This window comes from Trematomus bernacchii, unplaced genomic scaffold, assembly GCF_902827165.1.
Source record: "Trematomus bernacchii unplaced genomic scaffold, fTreBer1.1, whole genome shotgun sequence".
NCBI classification, from domain to species: domain Eukaryota; kingdom Metazoa; phylum Chordata; class Actinopteri; order Perciformes; family Nototheniidae; genus Trematomus; species Trematomus bernacchii.
The window spans coordinates 3213200-3226642 of record NW_022987609.1 but is presented as its reverse complement, the minus strand read 5'-3'; the positions used below and the strand labels follow the sequence as shown (position 1 = coordinate 3226642).

Sequence of the window (13443 nt, the reverse complement as noted above, 5' to 3'; positions counted from 1 at the left end):
AGAAAGGAAAGGAGTAAGAGAAAATGAGATGGTGTAGGGAACAGGACTGAATACCAGGAGGTAGCGAATGCCAATAGACAGAGAGAGCAAATTGCTTTTGAGCCGGTGAGACAGAAGGGCAGAAGACAAGATAGACTTCACGACGTATGAATAGAGATGACAAGATGTTCTGAAGCCGAAGAAAATAAGGATTTAGAGGGTTTTGCTGGATTTGGTTTGGTCCCTCATGTAAAGAGGGGAGGGAAGACGAACAGATATGAAATATTCTCTCTGAAGAATCTCCTGCCAGCAAGTCTTCAGTATGCAGAGAGAAAGAGGGGAGATGTGTTGAGAGAGATCGAGCTGGAAGAGGAGAAGGACAAGAAGCCATACAGAGAAGAGAAGAATCAGAGGAGATGAGGCAAGGTATACTCAGGATAAAGAAGAGAATAAAGAAGGAGATTGAGTTGGATGAGGGAAGGAGGTGGGAAGGGATGTACACGATGAAGAGAAAGAGGGCAGGAATATATTCAAACAGTGACGGGAGGTTAGGAAGAAGGAAAGATACTGAATAAAAGTGAGGAAGGTTTAGCAGGATGGGAGGTATGAGAGAAGTGGGGAAATGAAGATATAAAGAGAAGAGGTTAAAAGCAAAATACTGACAAATATGAAGAGAAGATTCAGATGTGACTATATTAAAACAATTATACCTGTTTTCTATGGAAGTCGAGGCAAATTGAAAGCAACTGGTGCCTATACAAACTAACACTTACAGTCCATTACATTAGTTTAATGCGTGCCTGGCCTTGTGAAAATGCTTCACATTTGAACATGAGATGCTGAATAGACTGATTTCCTTTTGTCCTTGTGATGCTGCCAATTCCCGACATGTGTTCAATTTGCATATTATTCAGTGTCTCTTCATTTTGATCTTTGAGTCTTAGATATTTTAGGCGTCAAGTATCATAAAAGTATTGAAGATATCTTAAAATGATCTTCTTTAAATGTGCAGATGCAATGCAGACAAAGGCAGGAAGGATGAGAGCAATCACAAAGATAACAAGTGAAGAGCAAGGAAGATACAGACAACTACAAGTTAGGGGAAGGTTAACACACGGGATGAAAGGATTACAGACTGAAAGAGACAGATGTTGAGATGCAAGGGAACAGATGAGTGAAAGGGAAGGAGGTGTTGAGTACAGTCGTCTTCTGGAATTGGAAATTGATGAGGGGCGAGTATGAGAAAGAAAAATGGAGTCAAAGGGGAAGATGGATACAAAAGGGTGAAAGAAATAAGTGGAAGTTTTGAGGAAAAAAGGCAAAGTGCTAAAGAGCCCGAGGCCAAACTGATATACGGGGGGGGGAGTAGAGGGGTGAGGCGGAAATATTTGACTGCATTGCGTTTGTGGGAAGTTTTTAATCAGGGCAGCTGAAGCAGAAAGTGGCAGCAGACACATTCTACACACACTCATAACATGAATGCCTCATTTATTATCTATCTCAATTGTTCATACAGTAGACCTATTTTTACTTCAATATGACATTCAGTTTTTAAGAACCGCATAAAATATTCTTTAGACCAAAGTAAAAAAACCTGTATATATGTCTTGTGTGTGTGTGTGTGTGTGTGTGTGTGTGTGTGTGTGTGTGTGTGTGTGTGTGTGTGTGTGTGTGTGTGTGTGTGTGTGTGTGTGTGTGTGTGTGTGTGTGTGTGTGTGTGTGTGTGTGTGTGTGTGTGTGTGTGTGTGTGTGTGTGTGTGTGTGTGTGTGTGTGTGTGTGTGTGTGTGTGTGTGTGTGTGTGTGTGTGTGTGTGTGTGTGTGTGTGTGTGTGTGTGTGTGTGTGTGTGTGTGTGTGTGTGTGTGTGTGTGTGTGTGTCAAAAGATGCCTCTAAGATGAAATAAAAATCATGCGATCCCTCAGGGCAGCGCAGACTATGGACCATCAGACCCTTGAACACATAAAAGAGACAACCAAACAAAGTGGAAACACAAACCCCAGGGTTACATCACACTGCTGCTGAGCCACTACCCAACCAAGACCAACTCACTTCAGGCGAAAGGACACTTCTGGTGCCACTGAAGTCACTTCAGGCAGTATCCTTTACGTATCTTATTTGAATATTATAAAATACAATTCAGAAGTGAAAATAAAAGCCCAGTCACAATGTCTAATGAGATGCAGTGATAGATCTACATCAGTAGTCATCTTTCATGGTAACAATGTCCTCACTCTCCTTCAAGGTGATCTAGATCAAAAACATCAATTTGATCAGCATCACCTCACAAAGACACTCTGTGCATTATAATGGCACCAAGCACAGACCCACAGTGTCTCTGTTGTGCAGACTGCAGACTGGACTTGGCTGCAGACGCTTTAATAAGGTGTTACATCAAATGTGTTTGTGACCTTCAGTAAGCTGCCTGTTACAAGCTTTCTCGTTTGACTGAACTTTTGTGTTTCTGTGCTTTCTCTCTCCACAGATACACAAAGATGAAGACAGCTACCAACATCTACATCTTTAACCTGGCTCTGGCTGACTCTTTGTTCCTGGCGACTTTACCTTTCCAGGTACTACCTATTCCACGTTTTCCTCAAACTACTCTTTTTGCCCACTCTTAAGATTAACTTAAAGTGGACCTGGATAATCATGCTATATTATAATAATATAGTGTAGGACCATACCTATATAAGGCATATTTATACTTTTTTTTTTTCAAAATACCAAACAGATCATGCATTTTAGCCATGCCTCATTTTGCTCAATTTGCACTTATTTAGCTCTGTTTTAGCAAGGGCTGATTCTGTGAGAACAGCACCACCTACAGGCCTGGCATATGTACTACAGCGTCTCCAGCGCTTTCGAACGGCAATGGCCGTGGCTGTCTCCTCCTGATTGGTGGAGTTGGCCCAATAGCCGTAGCGCCACTGTCCTGACGTCAGGACAGTGTTCAAATCTGGATCAGTTTTTATCAGATCTGTTGCAGCCCCTTTTTTGGAGATTTGGGTATGGAGGAAAATAGAGAGGGTTGTGTTTTCTGACACTTGGTGAGTTCCCTGGACACATATTCATGTATAAAAGACGTACAAAAGTGCATTTTGCATGATAGGTCCCCTTTAACTTAAAACAAAAATATAAATGAATGTTTAGTTGGTAACAGATACTATACAGTATAAGATTTTAGGCGGCAGTACTAGGCACTTGGCTTGGGTACCGAAGTATTGCCGGTTCAAGTCCTGATTGGACCAAAAATAGTGTTGACTGGTAGCTGTAGAGGTGCCAGTTTGCCTCCTGGACATTGCCGGTTGTCCCTTTTGCTCTGCCACCTCGTATGTGTGTAATGTGGGCCTATGTGTGTAATTATAAAATGACACCAGAGTGAAAAGTGGAATTTCCCCTCGGGCAGGGGTTTTCAAAGTGTGGGAAGGTGAGCCTCCCCTCAGAGAACATAAGAACAGCCGCGCCCCCCCTCCCAATTATTATTGCTATTATTATTATTATCATTGTTGTTGTTGCTATAATGCAGGGGGGTATTCAATTGCATTTCAAAGAGGTCCAGTAAGATAAAATGAAGACTGTTTCTCTCCTCTTGTCTCGTCTCTGTGTGTGTGTTTGAATCTATCGTGCTGGCTCACTGACTGCACCGATTTGATTGGCTGAGTAGCGTCACCTCCTTAAAACATTAAACAATAACTTTTTTAAACCTTTTTATCTTTATGTTTTAAACATATTGTATACAACTCCCCCACTACTTGGACTATTCCTTGCACCCCTCTAGAATAAGCCCGAATGGTCTCAACCATATTGCATCAGTAACGTGCACTTTGTTGTTATCGTTATAACAAGATCGCAAGGACACTGGTAGCGATCGGACAATTGAGTGTTGTTCAGTTTGTGTGTTGTGGAACATGCGTGTCTGTGCACGAAAATATACCACACACCCAATTACAATAGCATGTTCAATTCACTACCCTGGAAGTTAATAAAGTTGTTAAAGTTGGAACAGCCTGTGGACAGCCGTTCTTCCTTGCATGTCAGTCGCCGACACCTTCTTACAGAGGACAGGCAAATCTAGCTGCAGCACGACCCGTATATTTTCGCACGCCGTGTTCTCAACACATATTTTTAAAACATTTTCAACATCGTTGATACATCCTTATATGTTCCCGGCAACACACTGAACGTCAATTTTGCCTCCTTATTACACTCACCCCTACTTTAGTGGGAACAATGAGTCTGCGTCTTTGATGCACACAGGAATAAACGCAGATCATACTCGGCACTTGATTTTGATCAAAGTCCATGCGGAAAACCCGCACTCACACAGGTGGGTGGAGGTGAAGGGAATGAGCACTTTTACAGCCTTTTTGGCGAGGTGGGGGAACTCGGTCTCCACAGACAGCCAAAAGTGGGCAAGTGTCACTTTTCTCATCTTTTCTCGTTATTTTTTGTCTCACGCTGCGCCTCCCCTGAAGCTCTCTGGCGCCCCCCAGGGGAGGCGCGCCTCACACTTTGAAAACCGCTGCCCTAGGGTATTAATTAGAAATATGATGTGTAAACTTCCAGATGTGGTACACTCATTTGTTTACCGATCATATCAGGCATTACTCTGCCTTAAAACCCAAAGGGGCTGTTGTGTTTAAAGATAGGAAGTTCAAACGAATGTCAACAAACACCATCACAGCCTAACCATTAATTAAGTTGTACAATTAGCATTCTGCTCATGTGTTGTGCTGCTGCTGGTTCAATTAGTTTGACAAGATTACAAGTGACATCAATATTTGTCGCTTTGGTAATGGCATCTTTTTCAAAGCCTTGTGCATCCTTCAGCATGGCTTCCTAGTAACTCTATGTGATATCACTCAAAAAGTACCCTTGTTCTGGTACCACAATGGGGTCAGGATTTATTGATGATTGATGAATTAGGGAACAAGATTATAAACAATGCCGATAAGCATTGAAACATGATTGCATTCTTAAAAAGGCAGCATTAACTAGTGAGTGATTGTACTGGATTTTACAAAAAAATGTCACTTATATTGTGTTATAACTACTCAGACATGAACTCTGACTGATATATTACTTAAAATACAACTTTGATTCTGCTGTTTCGCCAGCATCAGGGTTTTTATATGTGTATTCCACTTTATAGATAATTAAGTGTCAAAAGTTATATAACAGAGGAGATTGTATTCTCTGTTCTCCTTGCAGCTGTATTTATATGCTCAAACTTTGATTTATGGATGTTTGTTTTAGGGCACAGACGTGTTCCTGGGCTTCTGGCCGTTTGGGAACGCTCTGTGCAAAGTGGTGGTGTCTATCGACTACTACAACATGTTCACCAGCACCTTCACCCTGACGGTGATGAGTATGGACAGATATGTGGCTGTCTGCCACCCTGTCAAGGCGCTGGACATGAGGACTCCTCACAAGGCCAAGGTAAAACTGTTTCATTTCAAAGTGAGATATTTACCTCTTTAAATCCTTCACACCTTCTGTATTGTCCCTGCAATGGCCGACATCAGATCAGACACTTCAGCCCATGAATCCTTAAAAATGACTTTGTGTGTGCTGTCATGTTGGGAAACTCAAAAGAAATAAAGATAAACTGATACAGGCATCATTTTCAGATTTGTATACTAAACAAGTGGATGTGGCTGCAGATGTTTGAAAACTAGAAATCATTTTTAAATTGCGATGGAATGATAATTAAAATGAAAAACTCAGATTTGTATGATAATGTCATAGCCAAGCTGCCTGTTTAAAAAACAAAAATGTTTTATGTGCTTTTGCAGTCTTTACATTTAGTCCTTACCAAAAAGCCGAGAGTAAATAAAACAAGAGGTTTAATAATCATATAACTCATGATTATATGCACAGCTGTTGATGTGTCTGCAGCTGTGCACTAATTGTGGTGAATAAGAAATGCAGAACTCGTATTGCAGTGTGTTACATAATGTGTGTGGCCTGTTTATATATGTATATACTGGCATGAACTTTCATTCCTGTGGTAACCTCTAGATATACGGGTGTAAGAAAAGAAAAAAGTGTAACCCATTAGACCAATTTCTCCAACCGACGTTGACGAGTAAACCTTTTGTCCTGTAATGAGACCCTCGAGAAACAGACCTTTTCAAGTGCTGATAAGAAATGTCAAAATGAAGAAACACTGATTCAAACAGAAGATGATTTTCAGGATTCTGACAGCTCTCCTGCACAATCCTTCTCATCAGAGTCATTGATGATGTGCAAAACATAAAGAGATAACACCACTTAACTTAGAACCAAATTGATTTTACACATCAAAGTCTGTTGGGGATTACAACTGCACATTTGAACAAAGTTTAAAGTCATTTTGTGACTTCAAACTTATAGTACAATGCTAACTAATTGCTTCAAGTGATGTCACTTGCTATGATATAATCATTGCACACCCTACAGTAATGGATTCAAGGACTCCAGGCTTTTATTGTCATTTGTACATAGCTGCAGTGTAGTTATGTTGATGAAAATCTTAGGTCACATGCTCATCCAACAGTGCAACACAATACAACTGTACAAATAGTGCAAGTAAATACAATAAAATAGTTGCAGTTGGAGTGAATGGTGGGTAATGTAGGTGGCCTGTTTTTGTTTTTGTTAAGTCCAACAATGTTATAGATGCACAGTGCTTGATTGATTTAGTTATAGAGTCCTAGTATTGTAGTGTATTTGGTGTTCTGGTCCTGGTTTCCTACAACACCTTTTGAGGAAAGGTATACATTGTTCAAGTTCTAACTTAGATGTCATTGCTCAACAAGGTAAGATAATTGAAACTACTACTTCTCAAATGGTTATGCCTCAAGTAAACACAGGTATTGTTATTGTAAGTAGTAGTGACTTTTACTGTGGAATACTGGGCATACAATGGGACAGACTCACTGCCCTCAGAGTGCTTGTTATTAGCCCTTTTTATTCTTACACATTCAAATAGACGTTTTAAGCTTGAAGATTAAAGGGTTGAATGATACATGTAACTTTTTATTTTCTGTATGAGTAATTGGAAATCTATAATTGACCATCATGTTATCATGTCTTTAGGTGGTGAATATCTGTGTGTGGGTGTTGGCCTCAGCCTTTGGTGTTCCAGCCATGTTCCTGGGAAATGTTGAGGTGGAACAAGAGCATGGCAGTAAGTAATTGAGAGACACACACACACACACACACACACACACACACACACACACACACACACACACACACACACACACACACACACACACACACACACACACACACACACACACACACACCTTTTCGGCACCTGATCTTTAGACTCCCCAAAGAGTCAGAGGTCCCCATGTGTAAACAGACTGATGTCCCCAACTAGTGAAAACTTAAATCAACACACACACACACACGTGCTTGTAATGACCTCTGCATGTACACATTCTTGCACCTTCACCACAAATACATTTGAAACGAGCTGTCCCAGTTTTTATCGCTTCTCTTGCACAGCGTCTGACTAATAGCTTCAGCACACATCATCGCGTGATGCCTCTTCTTCTCTTTGGTTCCTATCAAACAAATACAGAGCTTTGACAGCCGGCTGCCTGCGACATTATACAATACTCCACATGGTGCTCCATGTTATGAACTTTCACACAGCAGGTGCATATTTATATCTACCAAAATAGAAAGAACATTCAGCTCGTGATCCATTTCTTTTTTTGCAGTTCAATCAGCAGAGGTGATAAAAAAACAACAGCATGAGTCACTGTGTTGTGATTATCAAAAGCTAAATTACTTTCAGTAAGTAGAAAGGAAGATGTGTTACAGCCTGTCGCACAAACTCCACATGAATGAATGTGGCATAAACACACATATGAATTGCGAGCGCCGGCATTTACATAAAATAAATATGCATGACTGAGATAAACTGAATCAGGAAAACACATGTAAATTCAATTAGCAGAAGCTCATAATTAAAGCATATTTTCAATCATTATTTGACATTGTATAACTAACACTTGTCATTCAATTGAAAAAGACTTAACAAAACAAACATTTACTATGACCATAACAAATAATAAAATAAATGTTTACGTTTCTGTTCAGACGTCAAACTTACCAAACACAACCTCATTGCATTGGTTCTGCATTTAAAGAGAATGGGATCCAACAAAAGTTCCACCTCGATTTGGAAATCTAACACACACTCAATTTAATCGACAGTCTCCAGAAGTTTCATAAATACATCTAGCGGGGCTCCCTTGTAAGATGCACAGCTGAATTCCATTTCCTGTAATGAGATCTCAGTCCATCAGGTGCTCACCCTCTCCCTGCAGGTTAACCTCTTGTGTGTTGCCCATCTCCTACTACATGCGTGATTTGATTAAACCAAGGTTCATTTAATCTTCCTGGTTCATCTCACTGTTTTATTAAAAGTTTGCATTTGTGAGACAGTTTATTTTGTGTTTGGAATAACTGCTCTTGCAGCAAATTGCAATGCCTGACTTCAGTTTTCATCATCATTCCTGGTTGCAATTTCCCATTAGTGTGTGAAGCCTGTATGAAAACGGCATCATTATATTTCTCTCTATGGCAGGCTGGTTCATCTTCTTGTCACTTAGGTTTGTTAAGGGGTGAGGAAGACAACCTCAAAAGTGGAATAAGAGCATGAACATGTGGTAAGAATTCCAACTGAGTTTAAGTTTTATGGATTAGGGTTATTACAAATATTTTTCTAACAAGCTCTTTACTACATGCAGCTTCTTACATAGTGTTCTTATGGTTTTGTAAGTTTCACTGTTACAACAATGTTCTCAAAACGAGACATGTCTGAATGAATTGCTTTTGGATAAGCGTATAAGCTTCAACAGCACAAGGTCCATATAGGAAAATAAATAAATGCACATCCTGTTTTCCTTCTAAAACAGAATACATATATAAAAAAATCAGCTGAGCAAACTGTGAATTAAGTTGATTGAAGTTGTTGAAATCCTTCAGATGCTTTATAAAAAATGTTTTCTCTCATAACAGCATGGGTCATATGAGGAAGTAATTTTGCTTAATCTCAGTAATAATCAGAAAGCACTCCCTCACCATATTTTCAGCGCTCTTTTATATTCATCAAGCAATATGAGCAACCATAATTTCTTAATTTTCACTTTATGCAGGAGCACTGTCAGGCATCATAAAAGAGGCAGCACATATTCTCTATCAAATACATTATGAATTGTTGAGGAGATCTTTTAGGGGATTCACAGTGGTAGGAGAGGCTAAGTGTCCCTTGCATTTGTCAGATATAGATTAAGGCTTCAAATGCAACATTTGTTTTAAAGGGGACCTATTCTGCTCACATTCAGGTTCATAATTGTATTTAGTGTCTCTACTGTGACATGTCTCCATGCTTTAATGTTCAAAAAGCTCTTTATTTTTCTCATACTGCCTGTGCTGCAGCACCTCCTTTCACCCTCTGTCTGAAACCAGAGCCCAGTCTGCTCTGATTGGTTAGCTGGCCGGCTCTGTTGTGATTGGTAAACTGCTTAGAGATATCCCGCCCACGTACACTCCAATGAGTCCATTGAAGGCGTTTCACGTTACACTTACGTTTGGATAATCAATCAATCAATGTTTATTTATATAGCCCAATATCACAAATGTTACATTTGTCTCAGTGGACTTCCCAGTTTGTACAGAATATCAGTATGACAATACGACACCCTCTGTCCTTGGACCCTCACATCGTACAAGGAAAAACTTCCAAAAAAGGAAAAACCCCACAGTTTAAAGGGAAAAATGGGAGAAACCTCAGGGAGAGCAACAGAGGAGGGATCCCTCTCCCAGGACGGACAGACGTGCAATAGATGCCGTGTGTAAATCGAAAAGATAATACATTTACAACATAGGTAGACCAAACGTTTGGAAATGCATGTGTCTATAATAAGAAGATGAATCTACGAGGATGTCAACAATCCTGTGGGAGTCATCAGGGAAGTAGTATGATGAAGGTCAGGCAGGACCGCAGTGACTGTTAGGGTTGGGCAAAGGTAGGACCCAAATGCAGACTTCAAAAAGGAAAAAGGTCTATAAACAAAAGGCGAGCTTTATTCCAAAGCCGATGAGCACAAAAACAAGGCATGAAAAAACATAGATAGCACAAGGTAGCGAATACAAACAAAACTGACCGTGACTGACATGGAGGGAGACAGGAAAAACCAACAATGAACCGACAAGGCACACAGGGGAAGACAAGACTAAATACAGAGAGGGGTAATCACAAGACAAGACACAGCTGGGGTAAGGGAGGCAGAAACACAAGGGCAACAGGTGAACACAATCAGACAATCAGACACACCAGGGAAACTAACGACAGGAAGGCAAACACAGGAAGAAGGAACAGAGAAGACACAAGGAGGAAAACATTTCAAAACAAAGGTGGAAAATGAAAACATAAAGACAAAACCGTAACAGTGACAGGTTCAGCCACGACTCGAAGTCCAGGACTCAGATCAGGACTCAGGACCCAGGATCAGCCACGACTCAGGATCCCAGCGTAGATAGACACCAAAAAGAAATTTGGGGGAAGCTGGGTTATTCGGAATAAAGAGCCATTACTTTAACAAAGACACAAGACCAGCATTATTACATTTCAAATATGTGAAAAAGTCTACAATTATGTTTGAACTTAAGCAAAAAGGTTGCAACTTCCTGGAGGACTCAAACCAAATACTGAAATCTATAAAAAGGATGTAAATGTCGGGAGGTTTGACCCTTATTCACCGACGCCCTTTGTTCATCTGAGTCTTTTCGATACCTGATAACACCGGATGGATAACGGCAGCTTCTTTCTCAGTTCGAAATAGACTCATTTAATTCCCGCTTATCAGCTTCTGCTGAGTGGATCCAGCTGGGTCCTTCGTCTCTACACACAGTACAATGTGTGCGTGTCTGTTTGTGTGTTTCAAGGCAGTGCATTTGCCTTATAGGGTTGTGTGAGAGTGATGATGAGCCTTTGTGTGTGTGTGTGTGTGTGTGTGTGTGTGTGTGTGTGTGTGTGTGTGTGTGTGTGTGTGTGTGTGTGTGTGTGTGTGTGTGTGTGTGTGTGTGTGTGTGTGTGTGTGTGTGTGTGTGTGTGTGTGATCTAAACGTTCTAGCAGCCTTGGATAGCATGACACACTTGCTGTTGGAGTTTACAGCTCGCAGATGGCAGCTATTTCCTAAAAAGGCCAAAACATTTAAAGAATTTTGTTCTCTTTCTACGGTAACAGGTGCACAGAGACTTTCATATGATCTCAATGGGGAAGTATAAATATTTCTACAAAAGCAAAGCATAAAATGTGCATCAAATGTCATCAGTAGTCAAACAGGGTTGTACATTTATACGAGTAAATGTTTCTTCAACAGCTTCTGGCTAATAAAACTACAGTTTCTGGCTTCTTTTCTGTTTTGGAACAAAATAAATCCCACACACTGCAGTTTTAACACTGTCTGTTTAGCTCACTTACTCATTTGGGTTATGACAAAGTGATCTTACAATTTATGACTTGTTTAGCAAGTTGGAAAGCAGAGGAAAGTTTCCTGCTCTAATTTATAATACTGTTGTTGTAATTTGCTTCTTAGTCCCTCCCATAGGGGATGCATGGAGAGACGCCAGAAAACTAGGAACATTATTTTTAGATAAGTGAGAAGTCCTTTCTTCTGAGGCGTCACACGAAGCCACTGTAGTCAAAAACAGCTGTAGAGACAAATGTGAACCGTGCCAATACTAATAAAGGCACATGGTTATCTGAAAGGTTAGGGAAATGTGAATGCATTTAGGAGACTTACGATGCACCCCAGGGTTGCCAGCTGGCATGCTGTGCGGACATGAAGACAGCCTGCTGCCTGGTGCTGCCCTGGCTGCACTCCCTTGCACTGTTTCACATTTCCATCGATAATGAACACTCTTAAAATGGATTTTGTTTGATTGATAGGGAGAACGAGCGAGGGGTTTGATTGGTTAGTTATGACAAACCCCACCAACTAGTTAGGGTTAGGGTTGTAAAGGACTGCAATGGCTCTGCGACAAACCATGACAGGTTTGTTTGGCAAGAAAGGTGTTGCTGCAATCTCAAAACGGTCTAAAAAGATATTACTGAAGCACATAATATCGTTACATTTTCTGGAGAAAAACATTCTGCTATCAGTTATAAGGTTAATTAATTTAGTTTGTTCTCATGTTGCAGTATTATCCTAATCATGTATACTGCTCCGTTTTCTTGGGATCCCTCAAGGTTTAAATATTGGGTCCCTTAATCTTTATCTGTATGTTAGATAAGAAAACAAACGGTTTAATAACAGAGATCTGTGTAATTTCTTACTCCAGCACAAAGTAATTCAACTGCAATTTCTCATATGTTCAGTCTGGGTTGCATGTAGACTATGTGAAGTTAGAAACCAATCATTTTCGTACAAATCTTGACCCCTATCATTTCATTTTCATTTGTCACATGTCCGCATAACATTTCATACACAGACCTGGAGGTGGTCATTGATGCTTTGATTTCCTCACAGCTTAATTACTGCAACAAGCGTTCCTCTTCTCCCTTCAAGCAAAAATAATTTCTAATTGCAGCGTGTGCAGAACGCTGCTTCCAGACTGCCAACACGCTCTCAGAGGCCTCTTGTTATTCCAATCCTTTCTGCCCTTCACCGCCTAACTGTCAATTCTAAAATGGATCTACTGCTTTTTAAAGGTTTGCATGGTCAGGCTCTTGCTTGTCAGTGAATTGATTTTCTCTCTGAGCCTGAACGAGGCCGGAGAATCTCTGGCAGCTCCTGTTGCTGTCAGCGACCACTTTTACTTCTTTCCTTAGAGAGCCATTTTATCTTAAGACCAATACTTATTTAAACCAAACGGTTCTGTGTAATGTCAATCCAATGGTAATGAATTTTTGGCGAATAACTGTACATATTATAGTTAATACAGTTACATTGAAAGATTGAATGGTAGGCCACAAAGAGAAGGACATCAAATAAATGTGCTTTCATATTAAGTAAGGGTTAACCCAAATTAAAATAACTGCAACAGCCAGTGATTGTCCGCATGCCCACACATAGAACAGGTATAATAAGGACTATTTTACGGTTAAATGGAGAAATATGTTGTCGCTTGCAGGGGAATTGGAGGTCTAGTGGTTAGATATTGATCCAGTCTCTGCCTGCAGCTACAGCCTAATCCTATAATCATTTTTATTAGTCTACTCCACTACAGCTGAGCTATTCTCTGCTCCGTGCTCTCTCTATATATCTCCTATTCGCTTATTCTCATTTCTGTACTTTCTTCATTTTTACCACAATTGTTTTACTTTTCCTTGTTCTTTTATTTATTTTCAGTCCATTTCCTTAACCTTATTTGAACATATGTTTTGTATTATAGTATTCACTCTAATTCTCATCTCAGTCTCTCTATTTGCGTTCGCTGTAACTACTTTCATTTTA

General features: G+C 40.2%; 1 protein-coding gene across 1 annotated transcript in view; it reads left to right on the top strand.

The window, feature by feature from the left end:
* oprl1 (opiate receptor-like 1) overlaps window positions 1–13443 on the top strand; it is a 77708-nt gene that overhangs the window by 47314 nt on the left and 16951 nt on the right. The window contains exons 3-5 of the mRNA XM_034131939.1: window positions 2462–2549; window positions 5236–5418; window positions 7060–7150. Coding sequence (XP_033987830.1) covers window positions 2462–2549; window positions 5236–5418; window positions 7060–7150 — 362 coding nt within the window. The remainder of the gene's footprint in view (window positions 1–2461; window positions 2550–5235; window positions 5419–7059; window positions 7151–13443) is intronic.